Source organism: Manis javanica, chromosome 8 (genome assembly GCF_040802235.1).
Source record: "Manis javanica isolate MJ-LG chromosome 8, MJ_LKY, whole genome shotgun sequence".
Lineage (NCBI taxonomy): Eukaryota > Metazoa > Chordata > Mammalia > Pholidota > Manidae > Manis > Manis javanica.
Genome location: NC_133163.1, coordinates 8,118,484 through 8,144,898, shown reverse-complemented (window position 1 = coordinate 8,144,898; position 26,415 = coordinate 8,118,484). Strand labels below are relative to the sequence as shown.

The 26,415-nt window shown below is 37.5% G+C and overlaps 1 protein-coding gene across 10 annotated transcripts in view; it reads left to right on the top strand.

The window, feature by feature from the left end:
• The window catches only part of VRK1 (VRK serine/threonine kinase 1), an 84,384-nt gene that overhangs the window by 20,169 nt on the left and 37,800 nt on the right, over positions 1 to 26,415 (top strand). For 7 of the 10 annotated variants that reach the window (XM_036991786.2, XM_036991787.2, XM_036991785.2 and 4 more), the window contains exons 2-5: positions 2,001 to 2,094; positions 2,582 to 2,742; positions 12,578 to 12,742; positions 20,591 to 20,646. In XM_036991786.2, coding sequence (XP_036847681.2) covers positions 12,583 to 12,742; positions 20,591 to 20,646 — 216 coding nt within the window. In that variant the 5' untranslated portion in view covers positions 2,001 to 2,094; positions 2,582 to 2,742; positions 12,578 to 12,582. Of the gene's footprint in view, positions 1 to 2,000; positions 2,095 to 2,522; positions 2,743 to 12,577; positions 12,743 to 20,590; positions 20,647 to 26,415 lie in introns of those variants that run through there. The other 3 variants (XM_073241883.1, XM_036991783.2, XM_073241884.1) reach the window with 3 other exon arrangements.

Below are 26,415 nucleotides of genomic sequence, written 5' to 3'. Positions count from 1 at the left end.
TGAGAGTAGTTAGAGTGGGTCATGAAGTTGGAGTCCAGATGAAGTTGTGGAGTGAGGAGAGAGGAAATGTTACTATGTACGCACACTTACTGAGCCATGTGGGCTTAAAAAACTTTTTTTTTTTAATTGATGAGCCATGAGCATATTTTAAAAAGCTGATGGGAAAGATCCAGTTGAGGGAGATGTTGAATATATGAGAGAAGGCTTAATTAATAATAAAGTCCTAAGAAGGTTGGAGGGGATGAGATACAAGCAAAGGGGAGGGGCCGTGTGTGATAGGGAAGGACAACTTTCCTCAGTTGTGATGGAGAGAAGGGCTGTAGGATGAATGCAGAGTGGGGCTTGCAGGGGTGCAGGTGGTTTGTTTGTAGGTTTGGATCTTAGGATGATAAAGGGAATTCTACTGCAAGGTTCTGTTTTCTTTCTAAATTTGGAGATGAGGTCATCTATTGAAAATTATGAGTTTGGAAGGGGAATTACAGTTTTAATAAACTTTCAGGGTTTGAATAAACAGGGTTGGACATTGTCATTGTAGAGAGTCGGAAGAGATTTCAGTTACTGGGCTTTTAAAAGGAATGGCAATATCCATTGCAGTCGGGTGATGTGTATTAAGCATAAACTTAACTTTTATGCTGTATTAATTTTACACATTTACTGAATTCCTACTGAGGGCTGTGTACTGTAGGATAGTTCTTGTACCCAGGGAGCTTATAAGTTTACAGGGAAGATACAAGACGAGGTAGGAAGAGTACTGAGACTTCTGAAGTCTTATCTGAGAATGAGGTAGATCTTTGGGTAGGAAAAAGATTTCAGTAAATATGGATGGCGAGGAGGTGGGTAGGTGATGAGAAAAAGCTTTACATTACAAATATAATATGTTGGTACCATGTTAATGGAATGGTGAATAAGCCAGCTTGTTCAAAATTACCTTTGAATTAGCTCCTCTCTATGCAGTTTAAAAACATCAGAGAAACACGCTTAAAGAAAATTTCATAAAAAAACATGATCCCCTCAAAGGAGCTTACATGCATATACCTATTTTAGGGAAAATGTAGTCATTCAGCGTATAACAAGCTTTATTATAACACGGTAATTTTCCAGTTTGGGTTTGATGAATTCGTAGAGCTCATTAAGTGTAAGTGACATTATTTGATCCATTCAAGCTTTCTTCTCTCTTCAGAAGATTAAAAAAAAAATTATAAATTATTCCAAATTTGAATCTAGGACTTGAAAAATACCAGTTGTCTAAATACAGTATCATATTCTGATAAATATAGCTACTGAAATTTAAAAAATGTCTTTACAAAACTTCATCTTAATATTCATATCAGAACTTTTTTTGGAATGTTATCTGAAAAACAGGGCCATTTTATTATCAGAGCTGACTATTAATTAGGGTATTGTTTCAGATATAGAAGTTGATCTGCCACTGAAATTCTATTTGAATATGTATAGTTCTAAGCTTGCTTTGTATATTTAATAACTTTAGTACCATAATTACTCTGTTTACAATTAAATTTTGGTGAATATGCTAATAGGGAGCATGCCAGTGAGTGATTTCAGCAAAGGGCGGTGTTGGTTGGCGCCTGGATGTGCTCATCACTTGCATCTGCTTTTCATCTGGTACCAAGGGGAAAGAAGTGGTCAGACTAATGGATTGTGTGATGATAAAGTTTTTCTTTTCTTAGATCCCTCTCTGTTGGATTAGCTACCATAATAGTGGATTTGTTTTGCCCTAAAGTGGGCAGGAATTATGCCAAAAGATTTAATTTGGGCGGGGTGTGTGCTGCCAGTGTATTCTTTTATGGAAACCTGATGTAGTATTAGCTTCATTATTAGGAAAAAACCTATAATGTACTAAAGCGATTGTTTAATTCAAGTTAGTATTTTAAGTTCTTTAGAAAATTCACTAACTTTTACTGAGGCAAATGCTTGTGGTTCTGTTATTACAGTTTTTGGGCAGGGACTTTTGGTTTTAAATAATTCTCTTTTCTTTTCAGAAATCACCTGGAAAGGAACAAGGCGATTGAGAAACCCAGATTTCATATTTTCTGAAATTGGAGACTTCTGTAGCCCTGAACCAGAAAATAAGAGGTGCTGCTGGATGCAGTGGTCAGCTGGGGCATGGGAGGATGCTGGGAGGGGCACTCTTGGGGCGAAGACACAGATCTCAGTGCTGCGGAGCAGTGTTCCTCAGTAGCATACCCTGAGGGCCACAACCAGTGAGTCTTTGTTTGGAAGAGTAGAAAAGGGCACTAGGGAACTTTGTGGTGTGATCTCGGTCCAGGTGGTTGTTACTCAGGTGTATATGCATCTGTAAGAATTGATCAGTCTGTGTATACACTCGTGCAGGTCAGTTTGGTGCCTCTGAACTCCAAATTCACCATTGAATTTGCTCTGATTCTGATACTTGAACTAGACCCTGCAAACATTTTTTTCCTTCCAGCATGATGTTAGGTTGTGTCAATAGAGGGCAAGTGAGGGATGCTGCAAGGCCTAGTGGTAGGGAAGGGGCCTCACTTGAAGTTGGAGTGTGCTCATTTCCTTCTCTCTTCTCTCTGTGACCTTTTTTACTCCCCAGTAGGCAGCTTCTTGCTCCCAGCAGCCCCCTGCAGGCGGATTCCTGTGGACCAGCTCCAGCCCACTGACACCCCAGCCCTGCAGAACTCTGCTGCGCCGCGGCTCTGCCTCAGCCTCACCAGTAAAGAGGGCCTTTCGCACATACTCTCCTTAGCCTCGCAGGTAGGAACTGCTCCCTGCACTTGTTGTGCCTTGAAGCCTTAGGGTTCTCCTTTATCCCTTTTAGTAGTCAACCATCTTCTACAAATTAATAATTTTTTATATTGAATTATCCTGTTGATGTTGCTTGTGTATTTTCTGTCTGCTGATTGGGCCCTGACTGTTGTAACACTAACGATTCGTGTAATTTATTGTGTTGATTTTACATAAATAAGTAAACAATAAAATTAAATTTTAAGTGTACACCTTGGTTAGTTTTTCTGAAGTGAATATACAGTTTAAACATGACCCAGGTTGGGATATAGAACATTACCAGGTCCTCTTCCTCTTTAGGTCTTTGTCATTTTCTCCCCCAAATGGTGTCACCTATGTGACTTCTGCCATCACAGATTAGTTTTGATTATTATCACACTTACAAATGGAATCATACCGTATGTCTTGCATGTGGCTTCTTTTTCTCAACATAGTATTTGGAAAGTTCCTCCATTTTTACTATATCCATTTTCTGCTGATGGACATAGGAGTTTCCAGTTTTTGGCTATTGTGAATAAAGCTGCTATTATCAGTTTTGCACATGTCTCTTGCTGGACATATTTTCATTTCTCTTAGGTGTGTACATAGAAGAGGAATTGTTGGGTCAGATAGCAGCTACTGCCAAACAGATTTTCAAAGCAGCTGTGACAGTGTACAGTGTATGAGGAGTCTAGTTGCCCCATATCCTTATCAACACTTGGGATTGTCTGACTTTCCCAGTTGAGGTCTTCAAACACTTAATCATTCAATAGATCATTCAAGTGCTGTATAAATTCTCTATGTTGTGATAAAAGAAGAAAATCTTCCAAAGTCCTTTTATGAAGTGAGGATAATACTGATACCAGAGCAGTAGGAAAAAAAGAAAACTTGAAGACCAGTCTTACTTACGAGCATCAATTTTGTTTCTAAATAAGGTATCAGCACATAGAGTCCAGAAGCACAGTGTGAGAATTATAACCACAGCCAGGTATGATTTTTTAGGAATGGTTATCACATTAAATTGCCCTGTACAATATGTAGTATACCTGCGGAATTTAAGTCTTTTTTGTCTCAGCATTTTAAAAGATGGGTTATTGACCAAAAGTTTATTTATTAATGCACTGCCATCGGGCCCTCCTTGCATCCAGTCCTTGAGCACTGATGTGGCTGTCAGTCGCCTGAGACCTGCTGAAGGTTATTGGGGATGACAGAAGGGAGGTCCTCACATTTTCTTCCCTAAGAAGACCCTGAAGGAAGGAGTTTCATTTAGGGACAACTTCAGAGATATTTTGTGTTGTAGTGGCCTCTTTCTTTTAGAGCCACAGAGTGTATTTTAGCAACTTTTCATTCATCTGGAGTGGACCTAAGTGTGTGGGAGGTTTGAACCCAAGCACAAAGTTAATTCAAGCTAATTAATAATTCTTTCTTTTCTTTGTTTGCAAAGAAGCCAGTAATCTAGGACTTACATTGAACAACTTTATATGAACTGTTTGTACTTTTTTAACTTTTGGATTGGTATGTATTGAAGTTCCTCATACACTGAATTTCCCTAATGTGTATGAATGACTCATTAAAAGAAACAAAAATAGATAGCCATTTGAACAAAGCTGAATTCTGCCTCATATCTTATACCAGTATAAGTGTAGGTGTATCAAATTTTATAAGCAAAATATGAAACCATAAAATAACTAAGAGAAAACATGGGAGATACTTGAAAAAGGAATTTGGGAGAAGTCTTCGGAAGAATGACATTCAATCCAAAAGCTAAAAGTAAACAACACCAGAACACGAATACACTGGGAAGACTATTTACAATACAGTGAGCTAATTTGATTTACATGGAGTATGTGAGTAGTACCTAAATAAAAAACAAAAGATCACCAATAGTTCACAGGAAACGAAGTATAGATTTTATTTAGGAGTGTTTTCTTTTTCTTTGTGTGTGTGTGATTGGACAAGCTCATGGCATATGAAAAGACTTTTAGTTTTTGGTCCCTTGGTGATTATTAATAATAGGAACAGTAATTTTTTAATGTTTGAAACCATAAAATATTTCACAAAACAGAAAACTTTATCAAGCAAATATAGCCTTAATGAATTATAGGTACTTTATTACTGCCACCTATGTCAAGAAATAAAACTCTGCCAACCATGTGTTCCATCTTAATCACACTTTCTTATGCTTCCCCGAAATGACTAATATCACGTATGATAATAATTTCCTTTTCTTTATAGTTTTGTCACTTAAAAATCTACACCTAAATATGTAGTTTAGATTTGCCTGATTTTGTTTTGTTACAGGTAACGTTGCTCTAAGTCTTTTAAAATCTGGCTCTCTCCTTGCTCCTTTTTTTCCCCTTTATTTATTGAAGAAATGGGATTATAGGTACTTTGGGTATCCCACAGTTAGGATTTTGCTAATTGCATTCCTGTGTTATGGTTTATCATGTTCTTGTTTTCTTGATACCCTGTGAATTAGTTGGCTTGATCAGAGTTACGGTCTATTTATTTATTTTTCTTTTTTGGTAGGATTACTTCATGGGTTGTGGCATATTCTTTTTTATCAGGGGGCATATAATGTCTGGATGCTGCTCATATTTTGATGTTAGTAGCTATCAGTGCTCAATGTCTGGGTTCATTAATTCACTAGTAAGTGGAAATGGTATTAACCTAAAACCAGTCTTCTCATTTCTTAGCTGAAATTTTTCTATCAGGAGAAATGTCTCTTCATCTTGTAGTTGGTTACCCAGTGGTACAATCCATATACGAAAGGAAAAATGCTTGATTCTTTTTCTTTGTTTACCAGTTTCCAGAATTGAGTGGTTTCTTATTGTCCTCAAAGAGGACCGTTTAGGTTTTTCTTACTATTAAACCCTCTTGGAATTTCCCCTTTTATGTGTTTTAATCCATTGTAGTTATTATCTTTATTGACTTAAATTGGCCTATCTTTGGATAGTGGAAACGTCTTCCAAGCTGGCCTCTTAGACCTATTTGACATAATTATAGTTTCCTTGACATCTAGAAATGGAAGATGTTCCAAGTTTATCTTGTACATTTCCAGCTCCAGACTAGAGTCAATCATTTATTCAAGGAACCTGGTTTCTTTCGACAGGCAGTGGTATTTCAGAATTACAGTTTGTGTAAAGGATGCCCATTGCTGCCAGTCTTGTTATTAGTTCTGAGCTTCTTTGTGAATGGGTCTAGGAAATCGCTGTATGTGCATGTGTATGTGTGTGTAGGTATGCATATGCTCTTTGTAAGACTTAAAAAACCTTCTGAACTAAAAATATTTGCAAATACATTTTTAACCTTGCCTTTTCTTTCATCTCTATCCCCTTTCTTACATATTTGAATTCTGATTTTTAAGGATACAAGGGGATGGTAGAATTAAAGTATCACTAATTACTAATTTGCATTATTCCACATTTATGCCTATAGTTAGCCTTAGTTAACAAACCAATATCACAATATGATTACTGAAAAAGTTGCTTTTTTTTACATATATTCTCCCATTTTTTACAGTTGTGTTATGTGTACATTGTCAGAACACACACCCTTTATATATTCTGTTTTCTCCTTTATAACCCTTGTTGAGTCTTGGGTCTACAAATATCTATTTACTTCTCCCCATCAGTTCTGATAGTGATGTTTCTTTAGTCATTTTGGATATCTGAGGCTTGTTCTGTAGTACATTTTTATTTCCTTTTTCCATGTTGATAACACTTTCAAGTCTTTATACTTAAAATTTAACTGAGTATAAAATCTTTGGTTGTTTTTTTTTTTCAGAGTGCACAATTGTTTATATTTTAAAATACTATAATGTAAAATACTTACATATTAAAATATCCATTTTAATTTAAAAATTTTAAATATTTAAAAATATAATCAATACACGCACATAGCAAAAGAAAGAAAAAAATTTCAAATAGAAAACTGTAAAATGAATCTAAAATTCTCTCTCCTTGTCTACCACCCTGTCCCTCATCTTTTTTTTTTCTTGTTTTGGTATCATTAATCTACAATTACATGAAGAACATTATGTTTACTAGGCTCCCCCCTTCACCAAGTCCCCCCCACGTACCCCTTCACAGTCACTGGCCATGAGCGTAGTAAGATGCTGTAAAATCACTACTTGTCTTCTCTGTGTTGTAGAGCCTGCCCTGTACCCTCTCCACATTATACATGCTAATTGTAATGACCCCTTTCTTTTTCCCACCCTTATCCCTCCCTTCCCACCCGTCATCCCTAGTCCCTTTCTCTTTGGTAACTGTTAGTCCATTCGTGGGTTCTGTGATTCTGCTGCTGTTTTGTTCCTTCAGTTTTTCTTTGCTCTTATACTCCACATATGAGTGAAATCATTTGGTACTTGTCTTTCTCTGCCTGGCTTATTTCACTGAGCATAATACCCTCTAGCTCCATCCATGTTGTTGCAAATCGTAGGATTTGTTTTCTTCTTATGGCTAATAATATTCCATTGTGTATATGTACCACATCTTCTTTATCCATCTACTGATGGACACTTAGGTTGCTTCCATTTCTTGGCTATTGTAAATAGTGCTGCGATGAACATAGGGGTGATCTGTCTTTTTCAAACTGGACTGCTGTATTCTTAGGGTAAATTCTTAGGAGTGGAATTCCTGGGTCAAATGGTATTTCTATTTTCAGCATTTTGAGGATCCTCCATACTGCTTTCCACAATGGTTGAACTAGTTTACATTCCCACCAGCAGTGTAGGAGGGTTCCCCTTTCTCCACAACCTCGCCAACATTTGTTGTTGTTTGTCTTTTGGATGGTGGCCATCCTTACTGGTGTGAGGTGATATCTCATTGTGGTTTTAATTTGCATTTCTGTGATGACAAGCTATGTGGAGCATCTTTTCATGTGCCTGTTGGCCATCTGAATTTCTTCTTTAGAGAACCGTCTATTCAGCTCCTCTGCCAATTTTTTAATTGGATTATTTGCTTTTTGTTTGTTGAGGTGTGTGAGCTCTTTATATATTTTGGATGTCAACCCTTCATCAGATCTGTCATTTATGAATATATTCTCCTGTACTGTAGGATACCTTTTTGTTCTATTGATGGTGTCCTTTGCTGCACAGAAGCTTTTCAGCTTGACATAGTTCCACCTGTTCATTTTTGCTTTTGTTTCTCTTGCCCGGGGAGATATGGTCATGAAGAAGTCACTCATGTTTATGTCTAAGAGACGTATGTTTTTTTCTAAGAGTTTTATGGTTTCATGACTTACATTCAGGTCTTTGATCCATTTCGAATTTACTATTGTGTATGGGGTTAGACAGTGATCCAGTTTCATTCTCTTACATGTAGCTGTCCAGTTTTGCCAGCACCATCTGTTGAAGAGACTGTCATTTCCCCATTGTATGTCCATGGCTCCTTTATTGAATATTAATTGACCATATATGTTAGGGTTAATGTTTGGAGTCTCTATTCTGTTCCACTGGTCTGTGGCTCTGTTCTTGTGCCAGTACCAAATTGTCTTGATTACTGTGGCTTTGTAGTGGAGCTTGAAGTTGGGGAGTGAAATCCCCCCCACTTTATTCTTCCTTCTCAGGACTGTGGTTCTTGTTTTTTGAGTCTTAAGTTTATGTTACTTACTTTTGTTCTGGCATAAAATCTTCTTGTCAGAGTGACAGACAATCTGATTTTATTTAACTTATAAAAATATCTTTTTTGGGGCCTGGATACTCAAAGAATATTTTCTTTTACTATTGAGTTCAGTAATTTTGCTAGGCTGTGTCTTTGTGTTGGTCGTCATGGGTTGATTTTTCTTAAGTATGTAGTGTGGCCTTTTATAATTTCCCTTTTTTCTGTAAGTTCAGGAAAGTCTTTTGAAATAAAGCATTTTTAGTACTCTGTTCTCTTGCTTGATTTTCTTTGTTATATGTATACCGGTTTTTCTTTTCCTGTGTTCTTAATTTATGATTTTTTTTTTCTAGAAACATTTATCTTTTTTCCCCAATTTGATTAAAAAAATTTTTCCTTTCTGCTTCTCTTAAGTCATTTAAACATTTTATTCCATTTGGTGTTCCTTCTGGTTCAGTCATTTCTGAAATGTTTTTGACTTGTATTTCTAATCATTTCTGTTATCACTTGGCTTCTAAGTTTTCTAATTCTGATTTATACTAGTCTTTATAAAACTTTTTAGCTTTATTTGAAATAAAGCTGGTTTGTAGCTCTCAGCTTTTTAGGAGGCATGTATTCTGTGTTTTTCTGAGGATATATATGTTTTTTTAAATAGCAACTTGCATGAGATTAGGCTTTGATCCTTTTGTGTTGCTGACTTATATGCAATTCATTTTCCTTTATTTGTAAATAGTTGTAGATGGTGTGGTTCAGGTCTACTTTATGTCATTCTCTAGAGCTGCTTCCTCCTCTTCTTTTTTTTTTATTGTAAGTGTGCCAAAATATGGAGGTTAATTCATAGATCTTTTATTTCAGTCCTCTTTTTTATTCCTTTGTATTATCCTTCTGATACTCATTCTAGATTCCATTCCTGTCAGTTTCTCCTCAGCATTAGGCCTCGCCTTAGGAGGGATCTTTGGCTCATTTGTTTTGAAAGCTGTGGAGTCCAGCCCTCTCCAGCCTCTTCAGACCTTGCTCCAGACCCCTTCCGCTCTGCCGCTGTTGGAGTGCGCACAGCCCTTCCTGGAGTCAGCTGCTGCTCTCACAGCTGTCTCTGTGCTTGTGAGGAGTACCTGCTCGCGGTTTTGGGGTTCGTGGATTTCCTGCTTCTTCCTTTCCAGTGGCTGGTACTGCACAGACCAGCTTGCTGTCTGTGGTGTCTGCACCCACTCACTTTTTGGCATTTGTGGACATAGGGATACTGTTGCCTTGCTTTGTCGTAGATGTCATCCATGGGCTTTGAATTTTGCTTTCCAGTTGTCTTGTCTGGTTTTATGGGGGAAATTTAGGGGAGATTCAACAGTTGCTGCTGCCCACTGTCTTCAGTAGCAGTGAACCTTCAGAAGCAATGGTTTGCCCAGGTGTGCAGCAGACTGACAGCAGAGACTGCCAGTTTGTGGAACTGCTTTTAGGAGAGAAAGTCACCCAAGCCTTCATTGGTTATTACAATTGGGCTGTAGGAATAAAAGTGAACAGCTTAATTTGAAGGCAAAACACTTTGTTGCACAATTTATATCAAGTAGAAGTTGAGGTAGAATATTTTTTTTGAAATGTGGTATTCACTTTTAAAAGAGAATTCCAGAAAACATGAAAGAAAGATAGTCTAGTTATTGTTTTGAGTTACAGAAAGAGAAATAAAGTTTCTAACTCATTTTAAATTGCCTTTATAAGGAAGTCATCAAGTAGGAGGTTATTCTGATGATTTGGTAAAGTTGGATGAAATATGGAAGGTATCCATTTTAATATTTGGAAGTAGTGTGTGTCTTAGTTATTTCTTCTTTTAATTTTTAAAATTTTGCTATCATTAATGCACAATTACATTAACAACATTATGGTTATTAGACTCCCCCTATTAGTTACCCCCCCCCCGTTCCCCATTACAGTCACTGTCCATCAGCATAGTAAGATGCTATAGAACTAGTAGTCTTCTCTGTGTTATACTGCCTTCCCCGTGTCACCTTGCCTACATTATACATGCTAATCGTAATGCCCCTTTTATCCCCCTTATCCCCCCCTTCCCACCTGTCTTCCCCAAATCCTTTCCCTTTGGTAACTGTTAGTCCATTCCTGAGTTCTGTGAGTCTGCTGCTGTTTTGTTCCTTTAGTTTTTGCTTTGTTCTTAATACTCCACAGATGAGTGAAATCATTTGATACTTGTCTTTCTCTGCCTGGCTTATTTCACTGAGCATAATACCCTCTAGCTCCGTCCATGTTGTTGCAAATGGTAGGATTTGTTTTCTTCTTATGGCTAAATAACTTAGTTACTTCTTTTACTCAATCTACTACCTAGCTATAGAAGTTACCTTTTTTTGGTGTTTTGAGTTTGGGCTGTCATGGTTTTTGTGACGTTCCATTCAGGAAGATTTTACAATGATTAAAAACACACTAAATGAATTAATTGATGAAGAGATAACAGCCACATTAATTTATTTTGTTAACTTAGATAAGATTTAGACAATGAAGATGCATCAGCTTTGTGTAGGAAAAAATTAAATTTAAAGACCTATAAATTAACAAAGAGAATTTGCATATCTGGGCTTTGTATATGTGGAATGATAGTGGGTGGCTGTTTGCTAAAAAAATTCCAATCTAATGTAGTGTGTATGTACAGTTGACCCTTGAACAACATGGGTTTGAACTATGCAGGTCTACTTATATGTGGATTTTTTTCAATAAATATATTGGAAAATTTTTTAGAGATCTGTGACAGTTTGAAAAAACATTTTCTTTTCTCTAGCTTTATTGTAAGAATATATATAATACATATACAAAATATGTGTTAATTGATTGTTTATGTTATCTGTAAGGCTTCTAGTTAGCAGTAGGCTATCAGTGTAGAGTTTTTGGGGAATCAAAAGTTACATGGAATTTTGACTCTGCAGGAGTCAGTGCCCCTAACCTCTGCATTGTTCAAGGGTCAACTGTATTTAGAATATCTAGGTTTAAATCCAAATTACTCTTGTAATGTAAATGTTCGTGTTTAATAGACATGTTTCATCTGAATAGCCATGTCAAGTGTTGTAGACTATCTTAAACCCTCATCACCCTCTCCTTTTTACTTTATCTCTAATACAGTTTAGGGAACTATTAAGTTCTAAAAAGCATCTGTCTAAATTTTTTTCAAGTAATAGTTGTAGGACTGAGAGTTTGAAATCTCCCCCTACCCCCACTGGGTTCCTTCACTCAGTGAAGTAAGTTAAGTCTGAGGGCACTTAAAGCTCAGAGAGAAGTGACGATCAAGATCACCCAACTAACTGATGGTATGTAGACTGGAATCTAGGTGTTTTGATTTTAGCCTAGTTCTCTTTTCACAGTAAACTCTGCTTTCCCTGAATGTTACATTAAACTTACCTGTTAGTGAGAAAAGTAAATAGAGATTCTCTCACAAAGGATAGTTGGCGAGAAAGGAAGCATAGGAATGCTGGTTTGCCGTTTCTGTGAACCCAAATGGCTAAACAGCTACTTTCTCCTTGTCACTCTTCTGAAAGATTTGCTCCTTCATTTCAGTGACTTTTGTAATTTTGGGGCATGTTCGTGAGGCTTTGGAGCCAGGGGGTCCTCAGTGCAGATTTCTATTGTTCTGCTGCTTACTAGATACATAACCTTGGACAGATTGCTTAACTTTGCTGAGCCTTAATTTCTTTATCTGTAAAACTGGGGATGGTGATGTAATCTTCACAGTTGTGAGGATGGATGGGCACCTTTGTGTAAAGCATCTACTCTCATGCCACAAATACTTTTTCCTTTTCCCCTCCTGTTAATTATCTTGTGTTTTCAATCTCTTCTGTGCTCTTACTGTGTCAGTATATACCTGTATAAGCTCATTGCATCACTATAAATGTGTATTATATTTGGATGTACCTTCCCCCTCAACTTCATAGAGTGATTCTCTTTTTGTTGTTAAATAGCATTTTAGTCGCAGATATTATTATACCACTAGTGTAAAAATAAATATTCTCTTGAAAGTAATTGCATAGATCATTTTATTTATTGTTTCCTCTCCAAAGTTGAGATAACCAAATAGGATTAGAGCAATTATAAATCAGAATCAATAGATGTCCTTTATTTAAGTTTTAGAGTAAGTAGCAATTTGAACACCGTCTTTGTGCACAGAAGCTTTCCTTTGTGAAAATGTTTTCAATACTTCTAGGATTATAATTCTGGGTGTTGCTTTGTTTAAATTATAGTGAAAATGCCTCGTGTAAAAGCAGCTCAAGCTGGAAGACAGGGTCCTACAAGGAGACGTCTTGCAGAACAGTTTGCACTTGGGGAGATAATCACTGACATGACAAAAAAGGAATGGAAACTAGGATTACCCATTGGCCAAGGTGGCTTTGGATGTATATATCTTGGTAAGTGTATGACTACTTCTGATTGTCAATCCAAAGATTTATATGCTTTCTTATCAAAATGGTTTCTCAGTTATGAGCTTTTATGGGATCCTCTTAATAATCTACAATTTGATTTGTATAGGAGTGGAAATTGATTTAATCAATTGAAAAAGAAGATAAATATCTGTAATACTGTCATTAGCACTGTGGCTTTAGATATTTAAGATGTTCTATATAATTTAATTTCTTTTGAGACCCTAAGAAAACTGAGTGTCTTTCTTTCCAACCTCACCCAGTTAGGATTTATTCCCTCTGTTATGGTTTTATTTGATCACTTTCAGAACTTTAACAGGTGTGGATTATTTTTTCCTTCTGTACAACCCTCATATTCATCATAGTGGAATTAAGAAAATGACCTAGAAATTATATTTAGGCCTGATTAAATGTGCTATTAATTGATATACTTACCCTGAAGTTTTGGGGGACCCTTTTTGGGTCCCCTGAGATTCTGTAGTTTAAGTACATTGTTGACTTAAAAAATATTTTACCTGATTACTTCTAAGTCAGTTAAAATCAGGCTCCTTCATTAAGAATATTAATAGTGATACAGTGCGTTTCATGTTTACTTTGGATACTTCTCTCTACCTTTTCCATTATATGTTCCTACTCCACTTCAAATATCAATTTAATCAGGTAATTATTTAATTATTGAATTTCTGCTGTGAGGTTTATAAAGTTTTATTTTTAGTAGTGGAACCCTTTTTCTTTAAGCAAAATCTTGCTCAGAATACTAATATTAGATACTAGATGAGCATCTTATGGAAACTTGTTAGAACTGCAAAAACCCCAGAACTACAAATCAGAAACTGTTGGGAGAGGACCTGGCAGTGTGATTGGACAAGTCCTCCCAGTAATGCAGACGCATGTTAAAGTTGGAGAACCAGAGACATAGCTAACAGAGCAGCTGCTCTTACTCCAGGGGAGTTCAGCTCAACCTCCTCCAGGACCAATGGGCTATATAGTGGGTTAGCTGCAATCTCTAGAGTATGTTCATGAAATGTAGATTAGAAATCAGCACTTGACTGTATTTTGTAAAGATGATTCCTCTAGGTTAGTGGCACCTGCCTTTGGGGAATAGGTGTTGATCCTTTAGTTGTGTCAGAGCCAAACTCATTCCAATGAACTAGGCTGTCTCTGACTTAAGGGGAAAATCCTCATACATTATGAAAGGTTAGTAGCTATACTAGTTAGGTACATATTTTTTGACCTTGTGATTTAGAGGTGGTAGATTATACAAGCTGTTTCTATTACAGAATGTGTGGACTGAGAGCATCCCATGTTAGGAGTGGGAACTTGGCTTTAAGCAAGTAGGTTCCTCAAAAATTTTTTCATTAGTTAAATTTGTACTTTTGCATTTGTACCTTTGGCAGATTTACAGCTTGCTTTGCATTTGTGCTAGCTGTTTGTTTGTGTTTGTATTTAACATCAGAAAGTGCCATCTAATAGTAAGTATTTTTAATATTCAGTGGTTTGACAGATTTCTGTAATAAAATTTTGCTTCTGTAAAACCAGATTGATCAATCTGGAGAAGGAATTTGCCTCCAGGAATTCAGAGAAGGAATATTGGTGCCTCTAGTTTATCTCTCTGTGCCCACTGATACATCAAAACAGCCATATTCAAGATCATTAGCAATTTGTACTAATGAATTAAAAAGATTGCTTTTAAATTTTCTTTGGATATTTTCTGTAGCATGTGGTGCTATTTATCTTTTCTTTTCATAAAAATTGCTTCCATTGACCTTTATTATAACATGTTTCACCTCTAGCTTTCCCCTTACCTCTCTGGGTGTATGTAGTCATTTTTGTAGGTACGTCTGTTTTCTCTAGCTTCCCTTCCTTGGCTCACTTTGATTCTACATATTCTGAGTGATCTCATCAGGTCTCGTGGCTTCTGTTATTGTCTCTTTACTGTTGATTTCAGTATCTTTTATCTGTATCCTAGGACTTGGGTTTCCTGAATCCAGGCCTATAGCCCATTGCCTGTTAGGGATCTCTACTCGGGTGCCCCACAGGCATGTCTAAGACTTGCCCTCTTCCATCTCCTGATTCTCCTGATCAGGAGATTACCTGAATGAATGACACCCCTCAAGCCAGACTCTGGGAAGTCATTCTCGAGTGTTCCCCTACTAATATCCCTAGTACTTCACCTAGTTCTATTGCTTTAACTGTGTGACTTCTCAGAGCTATTCATTTCTCCCCGTCCTTGCTGATACTACCTTAGTGCGGGTTGTTTTCAAGTCTTGTCTGGAGTCTTACTTTTGCCGTGGACCTTCTCTGCTCAGTCTTGCCCCTCTCATCCCACTATTCACATTCAGGCTTAAGTGATCTAGCCTATGTAAATTGGCTCCCCAGCGCTCTTAGGACAAAGTGCCAGATTTCTGAGAGCGGCATAAAAGACCTTTCCTATGGTCTGTTCCTGTGTCATGTCTTCCCTTCCCCTGTTACTTCCTCCGAATCTGGGTGGCAGCTGTCGGGCTGCCCTTCGCCTTGTGATCTTTGATGTGGTGCTGCCTTGGCTTCGTTTTCCCAAAGCTGACTTTTGGGCAGTGCTGCCTCTGCTGGTAGTGCCCTGGTGTTGGCTAACCCGTTCTAATACTGCCACGCTGCGCTGAAATGACTTTTCTTTCTTCCAGAGTAAACACGTGCTCCTGGGCAGTGGGTTGGCTCCTCCTCTCGCTGCACTCCGAGGGCCTGGCCCATTTTGTAGTACATTGTAGTACATCCTTTGCCCCCTTCCCTCATTTGAATTGCATGGTACTATCCTTATTTAAAAAAATTTTTTTATTATTTTATTTTAATTAATTAATTAATTTTGTTGTCATTAATCTATAATTACATGAAGAGTATTATGTTTACTAGGGTCCCCCTTCACCAAATCCCCCCCACAAACCCCATTACAGTCACTGTCCATCAGCGTAGTAAGATGCTGTAGAATCACTACTTGTCTTCTCTATGTTGCACAGCCCTCCCCATGCCCCCCCCACATTATACATGCTAATAGTGATGTCCCCTTTTGTTTTCCCCACCCTTATCCCTCCCTTCCCTCCCTTTCTCCCCAGTCCCTTTCCCTTTGGTAACTGTTAGTCCATTCTTGGGTTCTATGATTCTGCTGCTGTTTTGTTCCTTCAGTCTGTCTTTGTTCCTATAGTCTTTGGGTTTGAGGTGAGTCTCTTGTAAGCAGCATAGAGATGGGTCTTGCTTTTTTATCCATTCTATTATTCTGTGTCTTTTGATTGGTGCATTCAGTCCATTTACATTTAGGGTGATTATTGAAAGATATGTTCTTATTACCATTGCAGGCTTTAGATTCGTGGTTGCCAAAGGTTCAAGGTTAGCGTCTGTAGTATCTTACTGTCTAACTTAACTCACTTATTGAGCTATTTTAATCACTGTCTGGTGATTCTTTATTTTTCTCCCTTCTTCTTCCTCCTCCTCCATTCTTTATATATATATTGGTTGTTTAATTCTGTGCTCTTTTGTGCTTCCTTTAACTGCTTTTGTGGGTAGTTGATTTTATTTTTTGCCTTTAGTTAGTATTTGGTTGGTCTGCTTTCTTTGCTGTGATTTTATTTTCTCTGGTGACATCTATTTAGTCTTAGGAGTGTTCCCATCTAGAGCAGTCCCTCTGAAATGCCCTGTAGAGGTGGTTTGTGGGAGGCAAATTCCCTCAACTTTTGCTTGTCTGGGAATTGTTTAATCCCTCCTTCATATTTAAATGATAGTCGTGCTGGATACAGTATTCTTGGTTCAAGGCCCTTCTCTTTCATTGCATTAAATATATCATGCTATTCTCTTCTGGCCTGTAAGGTCTCTGTTGAGAAGTGTGATGATAGCCTGATGGCTTTTCCTTTGTAGGTGAACCTTTTTCTCTCTCTAGCTGCCTTTAAAACTCTGTCCTTATCCTTGATCTTTGCCATTTTAATTATTATGTGTCTTGGTGTTGTCCTCCTTGGGTCCTTTCTGTTGGGAGTTCTGTACACTTCTGTGGTCTGATCGATTATTTCCTCCCCCAGTTTGGGGAAGTTTTCAGCAATTATTTCTTCAGATACTCTTTCTATCTCTTTCTCTCTCTCTCTCTTCTTCTTCTGGTACCCCTATAATGCAGATATTGTTCCTTTTGGATTGGTCACACAGTTCTCTTAATATTGTTTCATTCCTGGAGATCCTTCTATATCTCTCTGCGTCAGCTTCTATGCGTTCCTGTTCTCTGGTTTCTATTCCATCAATGGCCTCTTGCATCTTATCCATTCTGTTTATAAATCCTTCCAGAGATTGTTTCATTTCTGTAATCTCCCTCCGGATGTCTGTAATCTCCCTCCGGACTTCATCCCTTAGCTCTTGCATATTTCTCTGCAGCTCCGTCAGCATGGTTATGAGCTTCATTTTTAATTCTTTTTCAGGAAGACTGGTTAGGTCTATCTCCTTCTCAGGGTTTGCCTCTGTGATCTTTGTGTGTATCATATCAATTTCTTCTGCCTTTTCATGGCGATAGATATATTTGTGGGAGCTGGCGCATGTGTTGGGTAAGAGAAAGTCCCTTTTTGCCAGTTTGTGGCTTTCCTCTCCTGGGAGAACAGCAGCCTCTAGCGGCTTGTGCTGGGCAGCTTCATGCAGACGGGGCTTCTGATCTTGCCCAGGCGCTATGGAGTTTATTTAGCGCTGCAGTTGCTGTGGGCGTGGCCTGCCTCAGGCTGCTGCTCCAATATGGCAGAGCTGTGTCGGAGGGGAAATGGTCGGGAGGCTGTTTATTTCCGTGAGGGGCCTCCGAGCTGCGCTGCGGGGGTTCGGGCGCCCAGAGTTCCTCAGGGATTCGCAGCTGCTGGGCTAAGTGTCCCAGGGCGCTTCCGTCCAGCTGTAGGGTCCCTGTCCCTTTAAGACTTCAAAAAAGCATTTGCTTTTCTTTGTCCCAGGGGCGCCGGCTGTGGGGACCTGCTCACAGGTCTTACTGTCCTGTTTCCCTAGTATCCAGGACCCCACGCATGCACTGTGCCTGTCCTCTGGTGCGGATGGCTAGGGCTGGGTGTTCAGCAGTCCTGGGCTCCCTCTCCCTCCCCACTCCAATCCTCTCCTCCTGCTGGGAGTTGCAGGGAGGGGCGCTCGGTTCCTGCCAGGCTGGGGCTTGTGTCTTACCCTCTTCGCGAGGCACTGGGTTCTTGCAGGTGTGGATGTGGTCTAGCTGGTTGTCCTGTGTCTTCTGGTCTCTCTTTTAGGATTAGTTGTATTTGTTGTATTTTCAGAAATATATATGGTTTTGGGAGGAGATTTCCGCTGCTCTACTCACACCACCATCTTGGTTCTCTCTTATTTTAATATTTTTATACTAAATGCTTATTTTAAAAAAATCTGACCTTTCTTTATTACTAATTCAGTATCTAAGTGATATTCCTTGGAGCTGTTCCTTAGTGAGCTCAGACCTCTTTGTCTGTCCATATAGTGTTTCTTCTTCAGTCTGAAGTGTTTTAGCTGCCACAACTTCAAACTTGGTGCTTGCCAGCCGATTGGTGGCTGTGTTTTCTTTCGCCTGGTCCTTCTTCAGCTCTTCAACTTCTGATGTGAGAAAGCCCTAGAGCTCAGTTCTAGGTCATCTTTTTTATGTCTACACTCATTCCCTAGGGGGTCTTCCAGTTTCATGGCTTTAAGTGAATATCGTTTCTATGGTGATCTCTCTCAAATTCATTTCCCCATCTTGGGCCAGTCTTCAGAGCTCAAGACTTAAGTATCAACTGCCTATTTAACATCTGAACTAGGATGTTTAGGAAGGATCTCAAACTGAAGATACCCCAAAACATAGCTCCTCCTGCAGTTTTCTCCATCTTAATGAGCAGCAGCTTCCTTTATTTTTTTTTGTGTGGCCTTTTTTTTATTAAGGTATCATTGATAAACAATCTTATAAAGGTTTCACATGAGCAACATTGTGGTTATTACATTCACCCATAATATCAAGTCCCCCCTGCCACATCTCATTGCAGTCACTGTCCATCAGCATAGTAAGATGCTATAGAGTCACTACTTGTCTTCTCTGAGCTACACTGCCTTCCCCATGATCCCCCTACATTATGTGTGCTAATCATAATGCCCCTTAATCCCCTTCTCCCTCCCTCCCCACTCCCTGCCTTTGGTAACCGCTGGTCCCTTCTTGGGTTCTGTGATTCTGCTGCTCTTTTGTTCCTTCAGTTTTGCTTTGTTGTTATACTCCACAGATGAGTGAAATAATTTGGTACTTGTCTTTCTCTGCCTGGCTTATTTCACTGAGCATAATACCCTCTAGCTCCATCCATGTTGTTGCAAATGGTAGGATTTGTTCTCTTCTTATGGCTGAATAATATTCCATTGTGTATATGTACCACCTCTTTTTTATCCATTCATCTACTGATGGAAGCTTAGGTTATCTTGGCTCAGCAGCTTCCTCTTTGCAGTTGCTCAGGTCAAAAGCCTGGAGTCATCCTTACCTACTTTTCCTCCTCTTACCCTTTGTATCCAATTCATGAACAAATCCTGTTGGCTCTTCTTTGAAAATGTGTCCAGTCTGACCACTTATCACAACTTACTGCTACCACCTCAAGCCACCACGTGCGTCCCCTGGAGTGTTGTAATAGCCTAAGTGCTCCCTGCTCTTGCCCTTGCGCTGTACTACTCCATTCCCTACATAGGAGCCAAAGAATTTGGTAAAAATCAGGCTGATCTTGCTCGTCCTTGTCTTGGAGCTTCCAGTTGCTCCATCTCATTCACAGTAACAGCTTGTTGTCACCTGTTAAGCTCATTGTGTGTGTTCCCTGCTGCTGTTCTGATCTGTTCACTGTGACTTTCTTCCTCATTATGCTTCTCCAGCTGCTGTGGCCTCCTTGCTTTCCTCAAATGTGTCAGAGGCTCCATGTTGAGGCCTTTGTCCTGATCTGCCTGAAATGTTCTTCCCCCAGATGTTTACATGGCTTATTCCCTCCCTGCCTTCAGACTGCTGCTCCAGTGACACTCCGTCAGTGAGGTTTCTCTTACGACCTTGCAACGCTGTCTACTTCCTGCTTAACTTTTCTTCTGTAGCAATCACCACCATCAAAAATACTATATAATTTAATTATCTGTGCCCTCCCACTGAAGGGTTCCTTAGACCAGGGATTACTTTTTCCTGTTCACTGCTAGATCAGTTTCCAAGAAACTGGTGTGTAGTAGGTACTTGATGAAAACATTAGTTTAATCAATGTGGTCAACATTATGTACCTAACTCAGTATTCCAGGGCAGCTATGCTTCTTTTTTTGCATGAAATAAAACGACAGCCCCTTGAAAATTATTCTAGATGGCAGTTCAAAGTTCTAGTGCCAATAGTCTAAGCTATTTAGGTGAAGTGTTTTCCCCCAAACTAGTGCTTTTTGGAACTTTAGCTCCCACTTTTCTTACTTTTCTGATGCTACTTCTTAAAAAGATTCTCTGGTTTGTTAAATTTAAGACATTGTATCAGTTATCACCATCTTGGGAATTCACAACATACATTAGCGTATGAAAGGCCAAGAGTAATTTTGAATCAAAGAAATCTTTAACTCAGAGCATTCCATACTTAATGGATGATCATATTGAAGGTACCAGCAATTGTAAGATGCATTCCAATTTCAGACATGTTAAATCATGAAAAAAAGTCTTTAAGTAGATGAAATACACTGTAATGGTATCGTAAAACACCTATTTGGGAACTGAAGTTTATTCTATCAAGGGGTTATAGGTTTACAGACTTAAATATTAATAAAGGGTTAGTTACAGGCTATTTGTAATAATGCTGCTTCTTGTTCTAATATTACATGTGTCACTTCTTCAAACAGCTGATACGAATTCTTCAAAATCGGTGGGCAGTGATGCACCCTGTGTTGTAAAAGTGGTAAGCAAATATTTTAGCTGATTTTTTTTCTTTTCTGTTGATTTACTGTAGTATTTATTTTGTAAAAAAAGCATCCTTTTTGGTAACTAGAATTAAAGTAAGGTACTACATTTTTAATAATGTTTCATAAATATTTAATGAAACAGAAGAGTAGCTTTATAGTTTTTAATAATTCGAATTCAGTAAGTCCCTTTTCTCTCTTTTGAATTAGAGTGGCAGTAGTATTTGGGGATAAATAAATGAAAGCACATAGGTATACAGTTGTGGAATAAAAATATTCAGCTTGTTCTTTTCATTTCAGCTTTATTTGTAATAGATGAGGTGCTTTTTATATTTATATCCTATAAGACTATACAACTTCAATGAAATTTTATTGTATTTTATCTTGCATTTGCTTCTTAACTTCTACTTGGTCAATTTTCTCTTCATTATTTCCAATTTTCTTATCTTCCCCTTCCATTTTAGTAAATTTAATTATCTCTGATCACACTGAACCATCTTTTTGTGTTATTAGCGTTAGTTGAAATATATTTGTAATGAGTAAAAGTTGATAGCATACCATCTGACATAAAGCCAGGTTTATTTATGTATTGGTACAGTAAAGGATGTTTTAACCACTATTCTTTTGTAATCAATATATTATGTATCTTTTTGCTTTCCAACATTTGTAACTCTCCTTGTGCTTTTGTTAAATGGTAGAGTAATGGAGTCTATTATTTCTACAAATTACCTCTTAAGGCCCCCACCACTCCTTTTTTCCTAAAGGCTATAGAACTCTGGAATTAGAATTACCCCAAGGTTTTTTGTTTCAGTTTATTTTACTCTCTTTTTAAAAAGGAATATATTTGATCCCTTATGAGTTAACTCTTTTGGACCTGAACTGTTCTAGTGATTGTTTTTAACATTTAAAAAAATAATTCAGGTATACTTTATACAAGGAAATGCCTATGTATTCAAATAAGCAATTAGAATACTTCTGACAAGTACATATACCTATGTAACCACACCACTATTAAAATATAGAATGCTTCCATCAGCCCAAAAAGATTGCTTATGCCCTTTTCTGGTTAAACCGTTACTTCCCACACCCTTGGAGGCAATCATTTGTTTGAGCTTTTTTTTTCTCCTGATGAATTAGTTATTCCTGTTCTAGAATGCCATATGAATTGTATTAAATGACATATACTATTTGTCTCTGACTTCTTATGCTCAGCATAATATTTTAAAGGTTCATCCATACTGTTGATGTAGTAGTTACTCATTCAGTGTTACTGCTCAGTAGTAGTGTATCATACAGACACATTATAGTTTGTTTTCCATCTCCTCTTAGTAGATATTTTGATGGTTTCCAGTTTTGGGCTATTAATGAATAAAGCTTCTGTAAACATTCTTGTACAAGTGTTTTTGCATGTACGTTTTATTTCTCATGGATAAATACCTAGAGGTAGAATGGCTAGTTTATAGGGAAGGTATATACTTAAGCTTATAAGACAGTACCAGACAGATTTCCAAAGCGGTTGTGCCATTTTACACATTTTACACACCTGCTATGTGTGAGAGTTCTGGTTACTGTACCTCCTCTGCAACACTTAGAGTTGTTGGGTTAGTTGGTTTTTAGCTGTGACACTGGGAATGTGGTAGTTTCTCATGGTTTTAGTTTATGTTTACTTGATGGCTGAGTTTGAGCACTTTTTCATTATACTTATTGGTCATTCATAAATTTTCCTTTGTGGAGTTTCCTCCTCAGTCTTTTGCCCCCTTCCCTCCCACTACTTCTTTCTTAAAATATAACTAGGTTGTTTTGCTTCTTATAATTGAGTGGTGAGAGATTTGTTCTGGATACAAGTACTTTTTCAGACACACGTGTTGTAAATATTTTCTCCCAGTTTGTAACTTTCCTGCTTATTTTCTCAGTGCTTTTTCTGCATCTATTGAGATGAATCATAGGACTTTTCTCCTTTATTCTGCTAATGTGGCAATTATATTAATTGATATTTGAGTGTTGAACTAACTTTTATGTTCTTAACATACACTCTACTTAGTTATGGTGTATTATGCTTTTTACATGATGCTGGAATTGATTCAGTAATATTTAAAGGATTTTTACATCTTTGTTCGTGAGGGATATTTATCTTTCATTGTTTTTCCTAGTTTTCTCATCTCAGTTTTCAGTTTTGGTGTCAGGGTCATTGACGCACTGTGTCTGTCTCCTGCTTTATGCCCGTGGCATCCCGAGTCTCCTCCTCTTTCCCCCTGAAGAAAGCTGGGACTGTCATGGGCTCACTTTGTTTGTTCCCCATTTTTTAGAGACCATAGTCTTGTGCTATTTTGCCCCACGTCTGAAAATAGTAATTTCCATACTTTGTCCATTTTTGTATTTGTTTAGTGTTGGGGGGTGCTGATTGGGTTTCCGTTATCCCATCGTGCCCACAGGTGGAAGGTAAAACTGATTAAGTCAGAGTGTCATTTGTTTGTTTCCTGTGCCATTTCACTTTTCTTCATGCCCTTTCATTTTGGGGTTTCTTCTTTCTCGCTTGTGGAACAACAGTCCTTTGGAAATACTCAGTTTGTTGCTATACCAGAGGAATGGAAGTTCTTACTATTAAATTGAGCCTTTTGCATGGAATTGAAGAATATTACCTGCATTTGTCTTTGATTTGACAAATTAAAATATTAAAATCAATAGGTAAGATTTGTTTCTTCTTAGGATCTATAAGTTCCCATTGAGAGAAGAAAGCAAGTCACCTTCTGACTTCTCATAATCTCGAGGTTCAAAAAATGTGGTTATTTCTGACCACTTTGCTGTTGGTCAATCTGCTTAGTCATTTTATGTCTCAGGAGGAGAGTGCCAGTGCTGGATCTTATACCCTTTCTTTTTTCTTCTGTACAAGCTGAGCTTCTTTAAGTTTGTTTTATTTTAGAATTATGATATTTTTCTTTATTATGGGTAATTCTAAATATTTTAGTTATGCAGTGTGACTTTGCATTTATTACCTTTCTTACAGAGTTATGAAAAAAATAGGAACAAGTATTTCCTAACTGTTTAATGTAGCAAATTACATCACATCACTAAGTTTAAAGCCATTTGTTATCAAACCCTAGTTTAAAACCCTCTGCATCCCTTCTCTCCTAATTTAGTTCTGCTTCTGTTAGCCCTTATTACTCTTTCTCTCTCTAATTAGGACAGTGATAAATATTGAGTTGATTTCTCTTTTGCATTTAATATCAGTAACATTTTCACTGTTGTAGTTGGTGATCGTGGAAGAATGCCAGGAGCTGAACAGTATTGACTCTTTCTTCTCCAAGGGGAGTTTAGTAGCTGCTGTTTGCTGTTTCTTACTGACCCCTGTCTTTTCTGAACCCTTTTAAACTCCTGCAGCACTCATTCCGTTTCTGTTTATTTTATAATTGCACACACTAATACTCTTCTCATGCCGCTGGTTGTTCTTAGTTTTTTTATGTGTTGTTTTAGTCTCCCTAACTGGATTTTAAGTTATTTGATGATGAGGACCTTATTTTAAACTTTGTTTTCTTTGTGCCACCTTTAAATGCCTATTTTATTCTTCTGAAAACTTTTGGCCATAATTCCCCATCACCTTCTAACTTACTGATGCCAACTATTTCGATCTCCTGTCTGTGCCTTTGGCCCATTCATAATTTGCCTTCAGTTGTGATATGCTTTACTGTAGCTCTGTCCATTACTGTTCTGCAATTTTTTTTCTCTCAGGACTTTATAATATTAAAAGTTGAAATGGTTCATTAAATGCAGATGTATAAAATGAGAATCATATCTTTTCAGTATTGAAATCAGAACTGTTGATGAACATTTGCCATATTAGGAGCTGTTAAAAATCATGTTTTCAAAGAACAGTAGTACTCTTTGGATAAATTTCATAATTCCTTGGGAAAAAAAAGCAAAACACACAATTAAATATAGAGCAGAGGTAATTTTATTAAAATACATGTATAAAGAAAATACACCAAACTGTCTCCAAATTTTCTAAAATGAGCACATATTTTATCTTGAGAAAAACTCAGCAAATATTATTTAAGAGATAATCAAAGGCAAACTGATTTGTAATGTAATAAAAGGCAAATTAGACTTAATAATCTAATAGCATGTCAGATCAAACAGTCGTTCTTGACTTCAAGAAGTTGTACAGTATAATCAGGGTCTCTAGGTGCAGGGCCTGGTTATTGGTGTATTTAGTAAATCCTCCCAGGGGATTATTTTGTGCATCAAGGTTGAGAACCACTGGTTGAATTTGGCACATGGAGAAGCTTAATTATTTTCAGTGGAACCATATGTGCACTCATGTTTATCCCTGTTTGGGGATCCTTTTATTCAGCAGGGGCTTTCAGGTGCCCTGTGCTTCTGGGAGGGCTTCCATCTTAATGTGGAAGAATTGTCAGAAAATTTCGTTGCTGCTAATACGCATATCTGCTCTATGAGAGATGTCTAAATACTTAACCCGCAAATGTGTCTTACACTTGGCCTTGAAATGAAGGTAAGACATATGTATTCAAGATGGATGTGTAAGTTCATACTAAATATATTCTACGAAATGACTCTGTCCAGTTTGATTTGGGCCGTAGTCCTTATTGACGTATGGGAGCAGCCTTGGAGATGTGACACTGGGTCACCTCTAGATAACTAAGAGACACTACCTATATTTTATTTTGGGAGTAAAGATGCAGAGAGAAATGGTAAACTGATGATAATGTAGACAATGCAAGGGGAAAAAATTCTTGTTAAGAGGCTTTATAGGGAATTAGTTCCTTTAATTACTCATACCTTTTGCCACTATGTCAATGAGCAAATAGCAGAATTGGACCTAGAGGCCAGGTTTTTGGATCTTATGTCCCCACAGTACTTTACATCATGTTCACCTTTTAGTATGATGGATGTAAATCTGTATTTTGAAGTTCCCTGGAAAATTTGCAGACTGATGTTTAGTACCCGCATGGTGTTATGAGAAATGACCTGAATTTTCAATTCATATATATCACAATTTTTTGGTAGGAAGGAGAGACTGTATACAGCTTCATTTTTAAATGGCAGCCAGTTGCTTTTAGATGGTGCCATTGAAATATATCACATTTAAATTTTTTTCTGTTGTCATCTTCATTTTGACACTTAGAAGTCTTAAAGAAACGTTTAGTGATATTCTAGTTAAAATGTCAGTCCCAATTTCTTTTCTAAATCTTGGCTATTATAGTTGGCAAAGTATTTTAGATTTGAAATATGTTAATAAAATTTTAGTTATGAGTTAAGGTATTTTCTTGAACAGAAATAGCTAGCTTTGGCTAGAGTGCAATGCCATGGAAGTTAATTCCTTTATTTTGTTATAATGGAATCTTATTGGATTAGAAAAAGTAAGAAATGAGCTCAAAAAGCCTTTATTGTAGTGGGGCTTTCATTATAATAGCCTGATTTATATAGGTTGATTCTCATTATTAGAAGTTTAATAAATTATTGCCTGAAGGAGAGCTTGAAAATTAAAGTTGATATGACATAGGTTGAAACTGAATAAATCAGAATTTCAAACTGAATGCAATAAGCCAGAATTTGTGTTAGTGTTAGGAAAACCCCTTTTAAACCTGAATTACATTAATGAGCCATTCTAGAAGTTAGCCTTTGGTGAGTAACTTTACTAAAATTCCTTCTCTTGAATTTATCTCTTTCTTCATCTCTTACACTGAATTCATTACCGCCTTCTGAAGGCCTGTTCTCAGCCATGGGCTCTAAACATTCACAACTGTCTGTCT